The sequence below is a fragment of the Arabidopsis lyrata genome (genome assembly GCF_000004255.2).
Source record: "Arabidopsis lyrata subsp. lyrata unplaced genomic scaffold ARALYscaffold_6, whole genome shotgun sequence".
Lineage (NCBI taxonomy): Eukaryota > Viridiplantae > Streptophyta > Magnoliopsida > Brassicales > Brassicaceae > Arabidopsis > Arabidopsis lyrata.
The window spans coordinates 5350418-5370806 of record NW_003302550.1 but is presented as its reverse complement, the minus strand read 5'-3'; the positions used below and the strand labels follow the sequence as shown (position 1 = coordinate 5370806).

Below are 20389 nucleotides of genomic sequence, written 5' to 3'. Positions count from 1 at the left end.
GAGAAGCAACCAGATAACGGGTCCCACACTCCCTTCTCTATTAATCCTCTCGAGAGCATCGCGTTCACTACACGCGCCACCTAGTTTCCCTCTTCTTTAATATTACACGCGCTTTTAAGACGCGTGGAGAGAGTGGATCTTTGCCCGAGTCCTTGTTTTCTCAGATGACCACTGTTACAGAAAAAGCACAGTCAGTACTCCTCTCTTTAAAATTTTACACTTGAAACGCTGTCGTATCTTACCGACCTTCACGATCTCCGGCGGTAACTAAAACGGCACAATTTCGCCGTCTTTTGTGGTTAAAATTTTCACAAAGACGGTGAAGTTTTTTTTTTCTTTTCTTTTCTTTCTTTGATATGTTTGTCTCTTCTCTTCTCCCGAGACACTTCATCTAAAAAAAACTCCCCCCACTGTTTTCTTGTTTTGTTCTCTCTCGATTTCGCGAGAAAAACACCAGCTCAAAATTACGCTTGGCTCGAGACTCTGAAGATCATCGGGTTCTGTTTTTTTTTTTCTTTTTTTGTAGATATTTTGGGAAAGCTTTTGGGTCGAGAGGAGAGGATCTCATCGTTTGTCTGTGTGAGAAAGTAGTGGTGGTTTTAGCTTTTTAGGTTTTTGTTTGTGTGTGTTCGTGTCGTGTGATGTTAATTGCTGTTTGTGTCGAAGAAGAGGAAGTAAGAATTAGCTCAAAATGTATTTCACTAAGCTTGATGACTCTCCCATGTTCCGCAAACAGGTTTGTTTCTACTACATATCTTGGTTCCTGTCTCTGTGTGTTTGTCTTAATGTGTCCAGTCTCCTAGTGTGGTAGGTTTAAAATTGGGTCATATTAGGCGAGATATGTTCTTCAAAAGTTGTGAACAGATACTAATTTTGGAGCCATTAGGATGTGTAACTTCTGGAATTTTGAGTGTCCACCGACATTTTACCCCATAGTTTGAGTGGAACTTCACTGGAAGGTTCGAATTAATGTGTCACTGAGAAATTGATTTATTAATTAAGGTTCCTGGACGGCCTATTCGCGCTTTACCTTGTTGCTCCATGAAATGTGAAAATGACTTATGATCCAGTGCACATGTTTGGGTCTCTGATTCTGACAAAGCTGCTCTGTGTTTTAGGATACACTTGTGTCCACTTAGCTACTACTTTCATGTTCACTGGTTTAGTCAGAATTCTGCTCTATATACTCAACTTAAATGCTAAGGAAGTTCCTAGTGTATCTCAAATTCTGTCCAAAACCTGCTATGTTTGCCTGTAGTTGATGATTCTTTTACCGCTATAAGTGCCTAAATCACTTAATCTTTGGGGTTTTCCATAGTTGCAGTTTCTTCCATAATAAGATTTTGTCTTTTCTGTTTTCTTCACCGTATGTACTTTTCCTTCCAGTTGTGTGCTTATATTGATATCTTTTTCTTAAATAGTTACAAAGCATGGAGGAGAGTGCGGAAATATTGCGGGAAAGAAGTCTCAAGTTTTACAAAGGATGCCGGAAATACACGTATGCTTCAAATGACTAGGATTGTAGCTCTACCTTTAGAGTTTTCTTCTGGCTGAAACATGTATCTTTTAACAGAGATAGATTATCCTTTCTTTTTACAGTGAAGGACTAGGTGAGGCATACGATGGGGACATTGCTTTCGCAAGTGCACTGGAAACATTTGGTGGAGGCCATAATGATCCAATAAGTGTTGCTTTTGGAGGTATAACCGATATCACATAGGCCATGGAAAATCGCAGTAGCATATTATGTTAATCCCCATACTCTTTGCACCTACTTGTCATCTGAGATTTTAGGCATTTTCCATTTTAGAATTCATAAATTTTCGTTTTCAAGCACTAACTTATGGTGTGGCTCACCCTTAAATTGCAAGTGAATTTGCTGTTCCTGCTCTTGCTCTTCGCTTTCTCTTAGCTAGGGTTGTTAGATTCATATAGTCTCATCAAAAGTGCTGACAAACTCTAACTTACTGCGCCAGGACCTGTAATGACAAAATTTACAATTGCGTTGAGGGAAATTGGGACTTATAAAGAAGTTCTTCGGTCACAGGTATGCTAGTTTGTTATTATTGACACTCGCTCCGTTCTATCCACCCCCAGCCTTCTCTCTGATAACTCTTCTGTGGTATCAACGTTGGATAGCTTTGTTTTCCTTCAGCAAAAGTGGCCTCTATATAGATTGCTTCACCTTAAGACATCGTATAGGTTTTGAGCAGATCAAGTCATTTCAATTCAGGTTTTGATTTTTATGAGTTCCATTGTCAGGTGGAACATATACTGAATGACAGATTACTTCAATTTGCCAATATGGATTTGCATGAAGTTAAGGTACAAGCTGCTTCATTTATTCTTGGCTAGATATACATTTTTTGAGTTAAAACAATGGAGGACAAACATTCTGCATATGTGAGTAGAAAAAATATGAAGACCTGCCAGCAGGTTTGCCAAGAGGCATTTAATTTAATAGGGAGATTAGGTTTAATTCTTCTGGTTTGACTTTGGCATTGCAGTACTAGAAATCTTAAAAAAGCTAATTAACTATCACTCAGGTAGTCAACCTTCCCCAAACAAATTATAATTGGAAATATTTTCTGAGGTCATTAATGTAGAGAAGGTCTGATGATTACGACAGATATGGTTAAGTTTCTTGACCCTGCCTATACATTGTGGCTAGTCCAGATATATCTTTTTCCATTTCTAAAGTAGGCTAGCATGACAAGGTTATATTTGGATATGGAATCCTGAGAGATCATTTTTGCCACAGGAAGCTCGGAAGCGCTTTGATAAGGCTAGCCTTACCTACGATCAGGTATCCCTTTGTCAAGGATTTTTGGTTTCTCCACTGTGCTGACTTGGTTTGCACTACAAAAGACAGTTTGGAAGGATTATAAGTTCTCATCCCGACACTTTTACCTTTACTAGATGTAAATCTGTATGAAAAGTTTCAACCAGACCAAATGAATCGAGCTCAAATATTATATCTGAATCATTCCTTGTTAATGGAGGAATGCTAGGGTTCTTTCTTTTTAAAGTTTGAGTATATATGTGTTGCAATTTTATGCGCGGGCTGTGTATAAATTTACAGTAACCTAGCTAGTTTTTTTGTTCATGTTACTTTTCTGAGCGCCATCTCTTACTAGGAATCAATTTTATAGCTTGGAAGATAAACTGATAGAATAGAGAGGCAAATTGGGTCCACGCTTATCTGGACGATTAATTAACTTCCTATTGTGATTTAGGCCCGTGAGAAGTTTTTATCTTTGAGGAAAGGTACAAAAAGTGATGTTGCTGCTGCTTTAGAACAGGTATGGTGCATGCTTTTAGTAAAGCTCGTTTCTAAGTTTTGAATACTATATATTTTTATTTCTCTATGTTATAACTAACATATATTGACACTGACAGGAACTTCACACTTCGAGGTCTATGTTTGAGCAAGCTCGGTTCAACCTTGTAATTTTCTTTTGTTTGATCTTTGAGTATTCAAATCTATATACCTGCTGTCACATCCATGGTATTGTTGAAGTAATCATTTGTTTTATTTGGTTTCCTAATTTATGCACAGGTGACTGCTCTTTCAAATGTTGAAGCTAAGAAAAGGTTTGAATTTTTGGAAGCAGTCAGCGGAACGATGGATGCACATCTTCGGTACTTCAAACAGGTAAGTTTGTTATGCTGCTTCAGTATTATAAAATTGTCTGAAAAGGTTTGTGTCAAATCTGAATGTGGTTGCTTTCAGGGTTACGAATTACTGCATCAGATGGAACCATATATCAATCAGGTCGGTTTAAATATATTCTCTTCTAAGAAATGTGTGGTTAGAACGCTGAGATAGTGGCATTTAGAAAACTATTTATACATCAACTCTTTTTTGCAGGTCTTGACCTATGCACAACAATCCAGAGAAAGATCAAATTATGAACAAGCAGCACTTAATGAAAAGATGCAGGAGTACAAAAGACAGGTTGATCGAGAGAGCAGGTGGGGTTCAAATGGTTCTAATGGATCACCAAATGGAGATGGCATACAAGCGATCGGTAGAAGCTCTCACAAAATGATAGACGCCGTAATGCAATCTGCTGCAAGGGGGAAGGTTGATCAATGTCTTTTACATATGAATGAGACATCTTCCAGAGAGTACTATTAACATTTCTTGGTGCTTTCAGGTTCAAACAATAAGGCAAGGTTATCTCTCTAAACGATCTTCAAACCTGAGAGGAGACTGGAAAAGAAGGTTTTTTGTTCTTGACAGCCGGGGAATGCTGTATTATTACCGAAAACAGTGTAGCAAACCATCTGTAAGTTTTGTATTTGTATTTATCTTATATTTGAAACAGCAGAGTTATGCAAACGGTATGGTGTTTATAAATGAAAAATCTTTTTGACCCATTCTTTTCACACTCTGACTTAGATGATTTGATGTTTAGGGGTCTGGCAGTCAGCTTTCTGGACAGAGAAATAGCTCCGAGCTTGGGTCTGGACTTCTTAGTAGGTGGCTTTCTTCGAATAGTCATGGACATGGTGGTGTCCATGATGAGAAGTCTGTAGCTCGTCATACAGTGAACTTACTCACCTCAACAATTAAAGTCGACGCTGATCAATCCGATCTGAGGTTTTGCTTTAGGATCATTTCACCTACAAAAAACTACACGTTGCAGGTTTGATTCAGAGTCTTTGTTACTTCCTTAAACCTTTATTGTTTGCATGTTTACCCAACTTTTAATAGTTTTCACTCAGTGTTTACTTATGTTTGTCAGTGCAGGCTGAGAGTGCACTCGATCAAATGGATTGGATAGAAAAGATTACAGGGGTTATTGCATCACTACTTAGTTCTCAGGTCCCTGAACAGGTAAGTATTATCGTTATTCCTTTGCTTGACTAGGCTCATATTAAATATCAATGCAATTTTGGTGATTGTCCTTCGGCTACATTTCAGCGTCTTCCTGGTAGTCCCATGGGAAGTGGTCACCATCGATCTGCTAGTGAAAGTAGCTCATATGAAAGTTCTGAATATGATCATCCTACCACTGAAGAATTCGTATGTGAGAGGAGCTTTTTGGGGTACCATGAAAGGCCATCAAGAAGTTTTCAGCCGCAACGGTCCATTAGGAAGGGTGAGAAGCCCATTGATGCTCTGCGAAAAGTCTGTGGGAATGACAAATGTGCGGATTGTGGAGCTCCAGAACCAGATTGGGCTTCTTTAAATTTGGGGGTTCTTGTCTGTATTGAATGTTCTGGTGTTCACCGTAATCTTGGTGTGCATATATCTAAGGTAAATCGCGAGAACTCTTAATTGCTTTCAAATATATGTAGGCTCTATAACAACCAACTCATGGAAGGACGTAAAGAAGTTCATCAGAATTTTGAAGTGACACTAGGCTTGATGTTCATTAGCAATTCAGATTGTTAGAGCATGTGATAGAATGTGAACTGTGGATGGCTCGACCTTCAGTTTGACATCAGTCTATAGCAATCTGAAGTTGGCCGTTGCTACAGGTTAGGTCACTCACTCTCGACGTGAAAGTATGGGAGCCATCTGTTATAAGTTTGTTCCAAGCTCTTGGAAATACTTTTGCAAACACAGTTTGGGAGGAATTGCTTCATTCAAGGAGCGCCTTCCATGTTGACCCAGGCTTAACTGGGTAAAAAATCCATTTATGATTGAAATTTTGCCTTCTTAGTCAAAGTAATGAAAACTTTGGCATAATAGTTTTAAAATTGCTTTGCCAAATATGCGCAGGTCTGATAAATCCAGGGTGATGGTCACTGGAAAGCCCAGCTATGCTGATATGATATCTATCAAGGAAAAGTATATACAAGCTAAGGTTTTTAAGCTTCTACCCTTTAATTATTTCCTTATGTTGGAGATAACTGAAGCTATTTTTCTTCTCGAGGGAGTGAATATTTCACAGTATGTTGTTCCTTCAATAATTCATTGAACATCTAGAAAATATTTACTTTCGAGGCATTCTCTCTTTGCTCTGTCATAGGCAATGTTCAGGAAAGCTCATTCAAACATTTTTTTGTCATTTCACAGTATGCGGAGAAGCTATTTGTTCGGAGATCAAGAGACTGTGATTTCCCACAATCAGTTGCACAACAAATGTGGGACGCAGTGAGTGGCAATGATAAAAAAGCTGTTTACCGGCTTATTGTCAATGGTGATGCGGATGTGAATTCTGTGTATGACCAATCATCATCCAGCTCTTCATTAACACTATCCAGAGTAATATTAGTACCAGAAAGGCCAAAACGTGAGGATGTTCTACTCAGATTAAGAAATGAGTTACTTGATAGAACAGGTAGTTCTTCAAATATTTCTCCTGAGGGAAGCGGAGGTTCCTCTCTGCTTCACTGTGCTTGTGAGAAGGCAGATATTGGGATGGTAGAGCTTTTGCTGCAATATGGTGCAAATGTAAATGCCTCAGATTCAAGTGGTCAAACGCCGCTGCACTGTTGTCTACTCAGAGGCAAAGCGACAATAGCAAGATTGCTACTCACTAGGTGAGTTTTTTCTTCTTTGAGAGCCGCTTAACCAAAATCGCCCAAACATTTTCTCCGGCTAAATCCTTTGGAAATGTTAAATGTTTTCACACAAATTGGATGTGTGTTGCAGGGGAGCAGACCCGGAAGCTATGAACGGAGAAGGCAAAACCGCCCTTGATATCGCTGCAGAGTCGAAATTTACTGATCCCGAAGTCCTTGCTCTCCTTTCAGACCCAAACGGATACAATAACAGACAGTGCTGAAAAAAAGTTACAGAGGCCGCGGACATATAAATTTGGGAGCTATGTTTCATCGTTGCTTTCACGGTTTGAAGAGCCAATCAACACTAAAGGACCTCTACTCTAATGGTCTCGAGCAAGCTTAGCCCCCAATTAAGTAATGTATTTGATGTTTTTGTGATGGATGGATATAGGCTGCATATTGGGAAATTTATAGTGTATTGTGTTGTGTCGTGTTGTGTGTATGTGGGACTATAGCATCCTAAGTTTGTCATGTCATTTGTAACTTGTAAGCAATTATTCAAGGTTTTGTTCACTTCGTTACTAGCTATTAAATTTGTGGCTTGATTTTGGTTTTGAATCTCTGTCCATACAAAACTAAGATAATTTACGCGTTAAACCAGTTGTCGTTAACACTTTTACCCAAGTTTGTTTGAAATTTGATTGTCATTTTTCGGATCAGAGTACATTTTGGTCCACTTTTTTTTTTCTCTCTTATTTTGGTCCACTTATTCCCATTACATTCATAGTTTTGACTTTTGAGTCTTTTGATAATAGTGTTACCATTTCAATTAGGCTAATTAACCCTGGTTATCTTTTTCACTCAAAGATATTTTATAAGAAAAAGGAATGTGGTTCAAATCGGAAAACAAGACCTAACTTTGAATAAAAGCACTACCGCATAAAGCTTTTTCCTTTACCAAAAAAAAAATTATAATAATATTTTACAAGAAAAAAGAGGAGAAAGCAATTATTCTCAGACAAACAAAGGGAACCACTTTTGTGTAGTAGTAATCTCACACGCTAAGACAAAAGTGCACAAATTCTCGAGCCTCTCCTCCATCCAACGGTCCACATCTCACTAACCACATCTAAATCGACGGACAAGATATCCTTTCTGCTTCAGCTCTCTTTAGTCTTTACCTTCCCTCGAGCTCGGTACTCGATGTCTTGCTTTCGGCCACTCATGACAGCAACGAGAGCTGCCCCTTTCATCCATCTACGTGGCGGTGGGACCCACTCTAACCACGACCATCTGACATCGTGGGTCCCACTGTAAGGCGGGAACCTCATATTTTTTGGCTGTAAGTAACGGATTCGGTCATGCTTTTTGTGAGGAGGGATAGAGAGAGAGAGACTGTGTCACAGTCTCACAGATACTGTGTCTTGAAAAGAGAGTTCTAGAGAGAGTGTGTTATGTTTGGTTACTGGGATTATTTGAGCTGAAACAGTTTGGATAGTTTCGTTTGTTTTGTTTCATCTTTCAACCACAGATATAGTAAAATTGTGAAAAACCCCTCATTGAAGTTTGTTCTCTGCTCTCTTTTTTTGGGGTTCCTCACTGAGTTTTGGGGTTTATTTTGAGACATACAATACAAAAGTTTGATACTTTCGTGTCCCCCCCTTATCAAGAAAATTGGGTTTTTTTTTTTTTTAATTAAGCTTTCTTTAAATTTTCGATTTTTAGATAAGAAGAATCTTTGAGCCAATGATATTCTAATTCGTCTTCTTTGTGAAGATTTACAGTTGAATTCCATTTTTCCTTTTTGTCTTGGTGGTTTGTCATTGGTTTTCTCGAGAATATATGTGGTTTTGGGAGAAGAGGATATAAAAGAGCTTCACTGTAGCATTAAAAAGTCTTAAACTTTTCTGTGTTTTTATTTTTATGTAAGCTTTGAGCAGCTTCACCTTTCTGGGTTTTCTCAGATTTGGGTCGAATCTTGAAAAAAAAAAACAAATGCTTTTGTTCGTAGAAGCAGCAATGGAGCAAAGAAGAAGAAGAAGAAGAAATGGATGTAGTAGCAACACTATCTCTCTGCTCTTATTCTTCTTTTTAGTCTTCTTTTCAAGAACAAGCACAAGTACAAGTTGTCGTCGAAGAACTGTGAAACACTTGTCCACAACTTCAACATCATCTACACCACTCGAATCAAGAATCACTTCCAAGGTTATTGTTGTCAGCATCGTTTCAGGGATTTTAACCGGGTTGGTTTCGGCTTTGGTGTTAGCTTTCTTGGTTCGTAGCATTGTCAAATACATGAAACAGACGCCAATTCTCAAAGGTCCTGTGGTGTTTTCTCCTAAGATTACTCCTAAATCTCTTCACGCAGCTCTCGGTAATGGTATTCAGTTGCTTGGCTCAGACCCTAATGGTAAATACTATAAGATGGTACTTGATAATGGTCTAGTGGTTGCAGTCAAGAGACTAGGCTCACTTGAAGGAATTGGTTCACCAGAAACTAATAGTAGCAAGTCGGTTAAGAGAAGGTTGCAGAAGGAACTTGAGCTTCTTGCTGGGTTAAGGCATAGGAACCTTATGAGTTTACGAGCTTATGTTCGCGAATCCGATGAGTTCTCTCTCGTCTATGATTATATGCCAAATGGTAGCCTTGAGGATGTGATGCATAAGGTTAGAACGAAAGAAGTAGAGCTTGGATGGGAGATTAGGCTTAGAGTTGCAGTTGGAATTGTGAAAGGGCTTCAGTATCTTCATTTCAGTTGTGAGACACAGATTCTTCATTATAACTTAAAACCTACAAATGTGATGTTGGATTCTGAGTTTGAGCCTCGGCTTGCTGATTGCGGATTGGCCAAGATCATGCCTAGCTCACACACAGCGGTATTTTGCTACTCTGCTCCTGAGTCTTCTCAAAGTAACAGGTGCTTCAAATATCAACACCATCGTCTTTGAGTTAACTCCTTTTTCATCTCTTTTACTAACACGGTTATGCAAATCCTTGTGACAGATATACAGACAAAAGCGACATATTCAGCTTCGGGATGATATTGGGTGTTCTTTTAACCGGAAGAGACCCGACCCACCCGTTCTGTGAAGAGTCTGCAAGCGGTGGCAGCTTAGGACAATGGCTGAAACATTTACAACAATCCGGGGAAGCACGAGAAGCATTAGATAAGACTATTCTAGGAGAGGAAGTGGAGGAAGACGAGATGTTAATGGCTTTAAGAATCACCATTATCTGCCTTTCTGACTTTCCGGCAGACCGGCCTTCAAGTGATGAGCTTGTCCACATGCTTACACAACTGCACAGCTTTTAGCCCGATGTACTTGTATCAAAACTTGAATGTAAAAACAATTCAAACATCTGCAGTTACATCAATATATTCCTTTTTCTTTATCCTTGCGAGTTACTGGTTAAACTTTGATCGCGCAAATGGTACAAAAAAATTGGTCTTACAACAAAAAAGATAGCCTCAGCAGTTCCCGTGCCTAAACATAACAACAAGCAGTTCATGATGAACGTACATACTACACTTGGAAGGAATACAAAGAAAAACGCAGATCAAGCAATGAGCTTGTCGAGTCAATTTTCTACTTGCATCCTGATAGGTGACCCGTTGCCAAGTCTGGGTTGTATCAATAACTCTGAGAGGTCACCGCTCTCAAAGAAGGATTTGTGAAGAGCCTGAACGCATCCTTCAGCTTCAGCTTCGTTTACTATAAAGGAAATGTTTACCTGCGAGATTTCAAAGCAAGAAAGAAATTTGTTAGGTGAAAACGGAAAGAGAGTTGTGATAAGCAATGTTATTACCTTGGATGCTCCTTGTGATATCATCTGGACATTGACACCTTTGGTATAAAGAACATGAAACGCCTGCCCAAAGTTAAAAACAATTAAGTAAGAAGCTCAAAAGAAATATATCTTTCTTTGTTAGAATCTTGGAAGTAATCTTATTAGGAGGCACGATCTAACCCTCTCTAAAATCAGGGAGGAATGTTGAACATTCCCAATTAGAGAAATTATTGCTCTTCCTTTTAGAAGATTCACAACTGCAATTTTCTCCAGTTCTTCAACTACATGATCAAGCTCCTGTAACGAGGAACAAAGAAAGAAAAGACCTTTGAAAAGCACGCATATATGAATTGGAAAATAAAATGTTGGAGATTCTACAAGAAATTTGCCTGTTGAATCAGTTCCCTGCTCCAAAGTTTTGAAGGGTCCAGTGTCAGCGATATACTGACTTCACTAGTGGCAACAACATCTACGGAAATGCCAAGCTCCTCAAATATCGAAAATACCTAGTAAAAAGAGTGAGGCAAGCAGGCAATGTTGATTATTAATAGTACCTAAACGATTTTAGGCTGGAGCAGACCACAGTTCAGACCTTGCCCCAATGAAAAAGTGTTCTAAGGAATAAACTTTAGGCCACATAATGCGCTGGAAATGTATATTATTATTACCTTTGCAAGAAAACCAACTTGACCAAGCATTCGGGTGCTTGCTATATCCAGCATGGTCACATTGCGTTTCAGAACTATGCTCGTTAGAATGCTCTGTCATATGAAAAAGTTAAAAAAAAAAAAAAATTGTTTGCTATGAAGGTTCTCACATGAGATTCACAAAACTAACACAATTAGGAGACTCTATACCTTGGTCATGTCTCTTGTTTTAGTGATGATAGTTCCAGGAGCCTTAGGGTTATAAGAATTTTTAACCCTAACAGGAATCTCACCCTCTCTTGCTGGTCTCATTGACTGTGGGTGCAAGACCTGCAGCAACAATTTTATTTCCTTACTTAACCACTCCAGCATTTCCATTGTACAAATTTTCATCTAACAATACTAATAACTACACTTGAGTATTATTGCATGCAAGTAGAGTGGGACCTGTGCACCAAAATACGCTAGCTCGGCTGCTTCGTCGAATGTCAGAAATGGTACCGGTGTAGCTCGCTTATATATAGTAGGGTCACATGTTAAAACACCATCGACATCTTTCCACACCTACGTAATGGAAAAACAAACATCCAAACTGAACAAAGAGGTCCGCAACCTTTGAATAGGGAATATTACACTTTGAGGTTGTAGAAGAACCTGAATCTCTTTCAAACCCAATGCTTTACCAATTGTGGTTGCCGTCAAATCACTGCCACCCCTACCCAAGGTAGTAACCGCACCTGTTTTCCAACCCTATTATTGAAAGAAATAATTAGGCAAGAGACAAAAACATGACTGAAAATCTTGATTATCTGTAGATTGTAAACTGTTTGAAATACCTTCCCAAGGAAACCTGTTACAATAGGAACAGCGGGATCATGCATCCAATCATCATATAATCTCTTGGCAACGGCTGGATAAGTTGCCTCCAGGATATCCCCATTTGTGAAATCATCCGTTGTAATGAAACCAATTTCAAATGCGTCATACTGCAGAGTAATTGTCCATAAATCTACTTAGCTTTGTTTGCGAGCCGGATCTTTGTGAAAGAAAGCTCACACCAAGGCCAGTTTAGCATGCAAAAGAGAAAATACACCAATAGGTTTTCCTTGACAACCGAAACCAAACTAACACAAAAGTTTACTGACCAATTCAGAGTCTACAGAATTTGTTTATCATATGTTATAAACCTCGATTGAACATTTCTAGCCTAAATAGTCAACCAAATGAGATATATAATATATTTAAGAAAAGTAAACTAATACTAAAATATGATGATGGACATACTTGGCGTGCCTTGACACCGATTGTATTAAGATAAGCAGCGAAAATCCTTGTAGACAAGCACTCTCCAAAAGAGACCAAGTAGTCTCTCGTACGAAGTGTCAGCTCCTTCATCATGGCAATGCCTTTCAGGAGTTGCTCCAGTTCTTCCAAATAGGCTGCAAAATATATCCAAGATAGAAATAAGCAATGCATGTACACTCTTGAATATTACCAAACTCATCACAAATCAAACATTTTATGAGCCTTATCAGAATTAGAAAGAAATGAAGCTCCAAATGTTGGAAAGTCTACAAGTTAAAATGTGCTCACTCAAAATAACAGAGGGATCAATGTTGAGCTCTTTCACCGTCCTGAAACAACAAAAGTCACATTCTTGCTCAAAACCAACATCAAGCAAGGAGAAGATACTCAAAGGTACCAAATTTTAATCATATTTTCAAGAAACCAAAACCTGATATGCAATTCCTTTATAATGCTCAATTCCTCAATCTCAGATGCATTAGAAACACCACAACTCACCGCCTTCTCTCCCGCCTTCACTAGCATCAAAACCAATAATTCCAATCAAAAAAATTTCAAACCTTTGAATTGAAACAGATAAAAGGGAGAGAATTTCAGCATTACAAGCAAGAGATTGTTGGTAGTTTTCCCCATTGCAGAGAGAACAATGACGGGACTTTCTTCCGGAAAAGTCAAAATCAAATCCGCAACTTCCTTCATTCTCTCAGCTGACGCCACTGAAGATCCACCAAACTTCATCACGCACGTGAATCCCTTCTCATCTACCTCCGTTAATGCCTCTGTCTTCTCTTCCAAGATAGCTCGCACAATGTTTCTGCAGCCTGAACCTGAAACATTTCTAATGGAGGAGCCATCTCCAATGGGTAATGATAATCTCCTCGAGCACTTCAGCGCAGAGAAATCGACACGATTCAGAGAAATCGGTAGCGTCGGCGAGTTTCGGTGGCGGGTATAAGGCAATCTGGTGAAAGGTGCATTGCTATGACAACACCGAACCCTAGTAGCCGCCATTGGAGAAGAGGAAGAAGAAGAATATTATTGATAGGTTTTTGGGTAAAACAAAGAAGAGGAGAGAAGTAGTGCGGCTCATTGTCATTGATGAGACACCAAAGACGGAAACTTTGAACCCACCTCTCTCCTTCGCTTCTGTTACCGAAACGCTGTCGTTTATTAGCAACCATACCCGTTTGGTTGTTGCAATAACTGTAATAAACAAAAGTCTGAGTTTTTGCTTCTCTGTCGTTTGTTCTCGAAAGGGTAAAGCTATAAACTTTTTGTAGAATTTTTCCATCAACCATGACGATTATCACTGTACAGTCCTCGTATAGTCCTTCTCGGGTTCCGGTTATAAAGACCGCGAATTTCAATCAAATTCCGTCGTGGGTTTCTCTGAAATCGAGTACTTCTTCTGTTAAAATCTCGCATAAGCAAGGACAAGTGGAGAATCTTCATTTGGTTTCGTTGTCGAAGCATGGGAAGCTCAACGAAGCATTTGAGTTTTTCCAAGAAATGGATAAGGCTGGTGTCTCCGTTAGCTTGTATTCTTACCAATGTCTCTTTGAGGCTTGCAGAGAATTGAGGTCTTTATCTCATGGGAGACTCTTGCACAATCGCATGCGCATGGGTATCGAGAATCCTTCTGTGCTTCTTCAGAATTGTGTGCTACAAATGTACTGTGAGTGCGGGAGCTTGGAAGACGCAGATAAGCTGTTCGATGAAATGTCTGATTTAAATGCAGTTTCTCGCACAACGATGATATCTGCTTACGCCGAACAAGGTCTTTTGGATAAAGCTGTTGGTTTGTTCTCGAGGATGCTAGAGTCAGGTGACAAGCCTCCTTCTTCCATGTATACTACACTCTTGAAATCTTTGGTAAACCCTAGGGCTTTAGACATTGGTAGACAGATTCATGCTCATGTTATACGTGCTGGGTTATGTAGCAACGCATCTATAGAGACTGGGATCGTGAACATGTACGTGAAATGTGGTTGGTTAGTCGGTGCTAAGAGAGTGTTCGATCAGATGGCAGTGAAGAAACCAGTGGCTTGGACGGGATTGATGGTAGGTTACACTCAAGCTGGTAGAGCAAGAGATGCTTTGAAACTATTTGTGGATTTGATAACGGAAGGTGTCGAATGGGACAGTTTTGTGTTTTCAGTTGTTCTTAAAGCTTGTGCTTCTCTTGAAGAGCTTAGATTTGGCAAGCAAATTCATGCCTGTGTCGCTAAGCTTGGACTGGAATGTGAAGTCTCGGTTGGAACTCCACTCGTTGATTTTTACATCAAATGTTCCAGCTTCGAGTCTGCTTGTCGTGCATTTCAAGAAATCCGAGAGCCAAACGATGTTTCCTGGAGCGCAATCATTTCCGGATACTGTCAAATGAGCCAATTTGAGGAGGCTGTTAAAACCTTCAAGTCTTTGAGAAGCAAAAATGCGGTGGTTCTAAATTCATTCACATATACTAGCATATTTCAAGCATGTTCAGTACTTGCAGATTGCAACATCGGTGGCCAAGTCCATGCAGATGCTATAAAAAGAAGTCTGATTGGATCTCAGTATGGAGAAAGCGCTCTGATTACGATGTATTCAAAATGTGGATGCTTAGATGATGCACATGAAGTCTTTGAGTCAATGGACAACCCCGACATTGTTGCATGGACGGCTTTTATATCAGGTCATGCTTACTATGGAAATGCCTCTGAAGCTTTGAGATTGTTTGAGAAAATGGTGAGTTGTGGTATGAAGCCAAACTCAGTTACATTTATTGCGGTTTTAACCGCCTGCAGCCATGCAGGCCTAGTTGAACAGGGAAAGCATTACTTGGACACGATGCTTCGAAAATATAACGTGGCTCCAACAATTGATCATTATGATTGTATGATCGACATTTATGCCCGTTCTGGACTTTTAGACGAAGCTCTCAGATTTATGAAGAATATGCCTTTTGAACCTGATGCAATGAGCTGGAAATGCTTTCTAAGTGGCTGTTGGACTCATAAGAATCTTGAACTGGGCAAAATTGCTGGTGAGGAACTTCGCCAACTCGATCCAGAAGATACAGCTGGATATGTGCTACCCTTTAATCTTTATACATGGGCTGGAAAATGGGAAGAAGCTGCTGAAGTGATGAAACTAATGAATGAGAGGATGTTAAAGAAGGAACTGAGCTGCAGCTGGATCCAAGAAAAGGGTAAGATTCATCGGTTTATAGTGGGCGATAAACACCATCCACAAAGTCAGGAGATCTATGAGAAGCTTAAGGAGTTTGATGGTTTCATGGAAGGTGATATGTTTCAGTGTAGTATGACAGAGAGAAGAGAACAGCTTCTTGATCATAGTGAAAGGCTTGCCATTGCATTTGGGCTGATATCGGTGAATGGCAATGCCCGTGCACCTATTAAGGTGTTCAAGAATCTTCGGGCATGCCCAGATTGTCATGAGTTTGCAAAGCATGTATCTTTGGTAACAGGACATGAGATCGTTATCCGAGATTCCAGAAGGTTTCACCATTTCAAGGAAGGAAAGTGTTCTTGCAACGATTACTGGTGACTGGTTATCTTTAGTGTCTGTATTAGTAGATACTGTACAATAAATACTGATCCAACAAGAATGAGTCTGCAAATTGAGAACGTGGAAACGTGGATATATTATATGTCAAAAGTAGTGCGCGTAATACAATTCTTCGGTTCACAAAACTGGATTTAACATTTTTCTGACTGCAACGTACATGAACCACACAGGAAGAAAGCATGTACGATATACAGTACTGTTAAAGCTGTGGTAACATGACTGTTCTGGGATCTCGAGGTCCCCAAGGTCACTACTTACTGGCTGGACCTGGAGGCTTCCCACAATCTACGTTCTATCCGCAGCTTTCTTAGCTCTGTTAGTCCTTGCTCAACTGAAAATAAGAACCAATTTAGAGTTGTCTTATGGGTATTCCTCTTGGCTAAAAGGAATTTGGTAAGGTAGATTGTACCTTCCATGGCGTCATGTGAAGATGGAGAGTGTGCGCTCCTGCTGATCCAGAATCTAAGACGTTCTCTCGCAATGTCCACTTCTATGCCAAGGGATTGTGCTCTTCTCCAGAAGTACGTGAGCCAAGCCTGCCAAAAGTTTCAAAGGATTTATAGCGTTGAGAATGGAGAAAGGCCGAGATTGAGCTACCAAAATTATCTCCAAAAGACACATAGAACTATAGAAGAACAAAAGTCGATACAAAGGGGAACATAAAGGAGGGATCAGATGAAGGAAAAGACATGAAAGAAAGCAAAAAGGGGCTTGTAATTCTCTACCTCCTTGAAGAGAACATCCTCAGACTCTTCTTGACTCAATTCTGCTAAGGACCACAGGCCAAGGTCAGAATTATCCTCAATAATAACAAGAACTTTTTGCACTCTTTGTTGAAGTATTATATGAAATGTAAACATAAACATAGAATACTGACATTCAAGTTGTTTTTCATGGTCATATTAGTATCAAGAGTTTGTCATTGTAAAATTTCATGGTCATATTAGTATCAAGAGCTTTAATCCATATGTTAAATTTCATAACACCAAGATGTTGACCTAAATATTCAGTAATATAATAAGCTAATAAACTTACCAAGTGCCTCCGTAATCTTAGGACCACCTGGTGATTTTAACTCTGAGATAAAACAACCAGAAAAAACATCAATTGCAAAGAAGCATAGCCATTTAAGATGCAAGGCAAAAAATAAAACTAAACATGTACACTAACTATCATCTTAACAATCTTAATGGTGAAATTAGAAGCCTGGCTAAAGTCGCCTTTTTTAGCTGATGCAAGGAGCAACATAAAAAAATTGGCGTCCAGAAGAAGCTCACCGATATCAGACAGTCGAGTAGTATTGGCCAACCTTAGCTGGGCTAATGTAGTAGTAATGGCAACTTCAACCTTCAAAAGAACAAGTATAGTCATGAGTAATATGAAAGAGGGACGCATGAACCAGAACTAGAACCAGAGAAGATGAGAATAAACCTTTAAAGAAGTTAGCTCCTTTAGACCCATTTCCACAGAGAGCATACTTTCAATGTTTCCCTCTCCTGTTAGATCATTAATATCTTGAGCGAGCTGGCTCCTCTTCTCGTTCTCCTCAGATTCTGGTCAGATGTTTCATAGCCAACAGATGAATATACGGTAACGAAAAGTGACACTCGGACTTATTGAATGTTATCAAAACAGATATAAATATGACTGAGTGATTGCTTACCTTTTTCCCAACTTTCTTCTTTAGCCTTCTGCCCAGCTGACAGCACAATTTCAAAAGGAAGAGGTGCCAGAGATGACCAGTATTCGTACTTGGATGTAGCAATATCCGAACATATGCCTGAAATGCAAATACGCACAGATGTCAAGAAGCAAAGATACATGATAGCATAAAAGTTCTAGTTATGTCGTTAAGCAGATATGTTTGTTACTCCTTACCATATCTGGCAGCTAAACCCCAATACCGAGCTAGCCAACACCGTTTAAGAACAACTTCCTCCTGAAAATTATGCAAGACTATGTTACTTAAACCCTACCATAAGCTTATGTGTAGACTGTGCAAAAACATGAACACAAACCATCTCTTTTTGGGTCAATATCATTCTATGCGTCATTGTCCGTAGAGCGTTGACTTCAGATTCTGCTCCTTGAAGTTGTGCTACTACAGCAGCGGTCTCAAGTTTTGCATTCTGATTCAGAGTGAGTTATAGAAAATATAAGCTTTCTTCATTTTCACTTTTAACACCTCATCGTAGATGTGACACATGGACAGAAAATAGGGCCTACCTCTACTTGAGACCGAAGAACAGTAGTCTCTTTATTAGTCCCATCTCTATTCTGCCTTGCATCTTTGAGGGCCGCCTGTCATAGAGCGAGTGTTGGTGAATCTAAAAGCCAGAACATAATGGTAAATATTGAGGAGCCTCAGACTTAGAAATACCTCTCTTTGACGCAAAGCAGCTTCTTTTCTGCAACATGAAAAAGAAAGTACATTCATGTAAGCATTTCAATCCAACAAGAAAAAACGAAACTGGCAATAAATTATATTGATATTGACTACCGGCTCAGAAGTTTAGCTTCCAAGGATACACCTTCTCCCAGAGAAGTTACCTAAAGTTTGTCTCAAGGGTGAGAACAGTATTAAAACACACAAGAAAAATAAAAAAATGATGCATACAGGTATTGGTCCCAATTACCTGTTTTTCAAGCTCTCTCACCCTGGCTTCTGCTTCCTTGCATCTCTCATCCTCAAGCCTAAGCTGTTATTAAAACTCAAAACGTATTAAAAGAATTACTCTTGGGGATAAATGAAAACCACAAAAGATAAGATTATCTACCTTTTCAAGAATACTGTCATTCTCCTCTTGCAGCATATCAAGCTGTGATGTAAAACAAATCTCAGTATCCATCTATGACATTATACATAAAAATAAAAATAGATACGAAAAACAAAGGAATTAGCGTACTTCATCACGAAGTGCGGATGCTTCGTGCTGATCTTTCAAATCTTTTCCATTAAAATGACCAATATCAGCTAAAACCCTACAATGACAAACAATCTCCAAGTCATGAATAACAAACTCAACTAGCTTCTTTAATATGAAGATATTTTTGGGAGTTCTCTTCACCTCTTTTCAGTCTTAGGAGTTGCAACCGGTGATGGATTGGTAGTTTGATGCCTTTGAGACAGTTTACTCGGCGGAACAGGCGGCTGCGATGCCCTAACAGACACGGCTGGAGAGTTCTGAGATAACTAATATTTCACAATCACCATCAATCCTCTGATTAGAAACATTCATACTAGTTTCCCTTACTACTACATTCCCAAATTTTCAATCAAAATCCCACATTTCCATAATTAGAAACTAGAAACCAAATCTCTATGATTAAAGAGTAAACAAATTTAGTAAATTGGCTGGATTTGGTTTCTACTAAAGCAAAAAAGGACTCAAATTTACCGCAGGGGAGGAAGATCTAGAGATCTTGGGAGGAGGAACAACAACAGCAGAAGCAACAGGTTTAGGTTTAGCAATTGTGGAAGAAGGATTTCTAGTGAAGGAAAGAGGAGGAGGAGCACCATATCGGAAACCCAAATCATCACCACCGATTTCATCATCATCATCGTCATCGTCGTCATCATTGTTGGTCTGTGAAGCCATGACTTTAGCAAGTCTCTGAGCAGCGGCTTTAGCGGCGACGTTTTGAGCTCGTTTGACGTTAGACATATTAGTGACGGAAGAAGATCGAGCGTGGTGATGACGCGCCGGAGAAGAAGGAGCTACGGCGGCGGCATTGGTGGAACCTGAATCGCCGCTCCATTGACGGAAGTAGCTAGGGCTTTCGGTTCGTGCTCGCTCCATTGTAATGAAGAGAGAGATGCAAGACCTAGATCTTCTTCTTCTTGGTGATTATGGAGTCAGACAAAAGACATCTTTGTGTGGTTTTTTTTTTTTTAAGTTTGAACAAGAAGAGAGTTGAGTTGGTCTACTTTAGTTACTTTACCAAGAGGGTAAGTAAGACCAAAAATTAAATAGTACTATAGAACAACTTTATTAATTTACAAAAAAAATATACAGTTGTATAGTTGAAAGTTCTGTTTCAAAAGTGTTATATTTTGATCTAATCTATTAATGATTTGATGATTTATGTGTATCATTCTTTGCCGACAATTCCTCCATCTACAACAATATTCACCAAGTTTAAATATATATATATATATATATATTTTAAGTTTAAACATATTTATATTCGTCGTTTCATTTTTTGGTTATATATATTAAGTTTAAATATATTTATATTCGTCGTTTCATTTTTTGGTTTTTAGTGTGGTATCTCCTATTCTCCTCCAATGATAATAATTTTAAAATGCATTTCGTCTCTATAAATCTCCAATAATCAAAAATGCATTTGTTGTTGTCACCTTAATGTAAAACATCTTTTCTATGTCGAGTTTTTACTTTACGAAAACGTTTCCACTAATGTGCATGTTTACTTGTTTTTTTTTTCTTTCACAAAGTGTCTGATTTTATTAAACTAAACCAACGGGCTAAAATTAACAAAAGCCTCACCATTATGATATTACAAAAATTCATTAAAGCCCAAAGCAAACCCTAACCATCCCAAACGTTTACTTGTTTAGTATATCAACACATTCAAATGTATCTGAATATCAGTA

At 39.0% G+C, this 20389-nt stretch overlaps 5 protein-coding genes across 8 annotated transcripts; 3 read left to right on the top strand and 2 right to left on the bottom strand.

Moving 5' to 3' along the window:
* The first annotated feature begins 168 nt into the window (after positions 1–168).
* On the top strand, positions 169–7080 carry LOC9307630 (ADP-ribosylation factor GTPase-activating protein AGD3). Its single transcript, XM_021022401.1, has 19 exons — positions 169–736; positions 1422–1498; positions 1600–1700; positions 1977–2047; positions 2263–2325; positions 2762–2806; positions 3237–3302; positions 3400–3447; positions 3560–3655; positions 3734–3775; positions 3872–4087; positions 4161–4292; positions 4422–4652; positions 4757–4843; positions 4931–5266; positions 5491–5636; positions 5735–5819; positions 6032–6498; positions 6611–7080. Exons 1-19 carry the CDS (start codon positions 692–694, stop codon positions 6741–6743), a joined length of 2487 nt encoding a protein of 828 aa, XP_020878060.1. The 5' UTR covers positions 169–691; the 3' UTR covers positions 6744–7080.
* A 593-nt stretch (positions 7081–7673) lies between these two features.
* LOC9307629 (inactive leucine-rich repeat receptor-like protein kinase CORYNE) lies at positions 7674–9858 on the top strand. The gene is made up of 2 exons (XM_002873560.2): positions 7674–9380; positions 9467–9858. The coding sequence occupies exons 1-2, from the start codon at positions 8458–8460 to the stop codon at positions 9774–9776; spliced, it is 1233 nt and encodes a 410-aa protein (XP_002873606.2). The 5' UTR covers positions 7674–8457; the 3' UTR covers positions 9777–9858.
* On the bottom strand, positions 9825–13396 carry LOC9309674 (aspartokinase 1, chloroplastic). The gene is made up of 13 exons (XM_002871512.2): positions 12808–13396; positions 12635–12717; positions 12493–12533; positions 12184–12338; positions 11736–11885; positions 11554–11649; positions 11347–11463; positions 11110–11229; positions 10921–11013; positions 10642–10758; positions 10433–10549; positions 10271–10333; positions 9825–10195 (listed from the first exon to the last, which is right to left on the bottom strand). The coding sequence occupies exons 1-13, from the start codon at positions 13213–13215 to the stop codon at positions 10043–10045; spliced, it is 1713 nt and encodes a 570-aa protein (XP_002871558.1). The 5' UTR covers positions 13216–13396; the 3' UTR covers positions 9825–10042.
* A 13-nt stretch (positions 13397–13409) lies between these two features.
* LOC9307628 (pentatricopeptide repeat-containing protein At5g13270, chloroplastic) lies at positions 13410–15849 on the top strand. Its single transcript, XM_002873559.2, has one exon. It carries the CDS (start codon positions 13501–13503, stop codon positions 15751–15753), a length of 2253 nt encoding a protein of 750 aa, XP_002873605.1. The 5' UTR covers positions 13410–13500; the 3' UTR covers positions 15754–15849.
* On the bottom strand, positions 15827–19776 carry LOC9307627 (coiled-coil domain-containing protein SCD2). 4 transcript variants are annotated; one of them, XM_002871511.2, is made up of 17 exons: positions 19173–19776; positions 18843–18958; positions 18681–18756; positions 18552–18593; positions 18411–18473; positions 18275–18324; positions 18155–18182; positions 18001–18075; positions 17793–17903; positions 17653–17713; positions 17438–17554; positions 17206–17327; positions 17052–17121; positions 16810–16851; positions 16500–16540; positions 16184–16310; positions 15827–16105 (listed from the first exon to the last, which is right to left on the bottom strand). In XM_002871511.2, exons 1-17 carry the CDS (start codon positions 19572–19574, stop codon positions 16029–16031), a joined length of 1620 nt encoding a protein of 539 aa, XP_002871557.1. In that variant the 5' UTR covers positions 19575–19776; the 3' UTR covers positions 15827–16028. The 4 variants fall into 4 exon arrangements, with proteins under 4 accessions (XP_002871557.1, XP_020878061.1, XP_020878063.1 ...); XM_021022402.1 differs by having other exon boundaries at positions 16500–16543; positions 18843–18967; positions 19173–19694; XM_021022404.1 differs by having other exon boundaries at positions 16500–16543; positions 19173–19694.
* Positions 19777–20389: the final 613 nt, after the last annotated feature.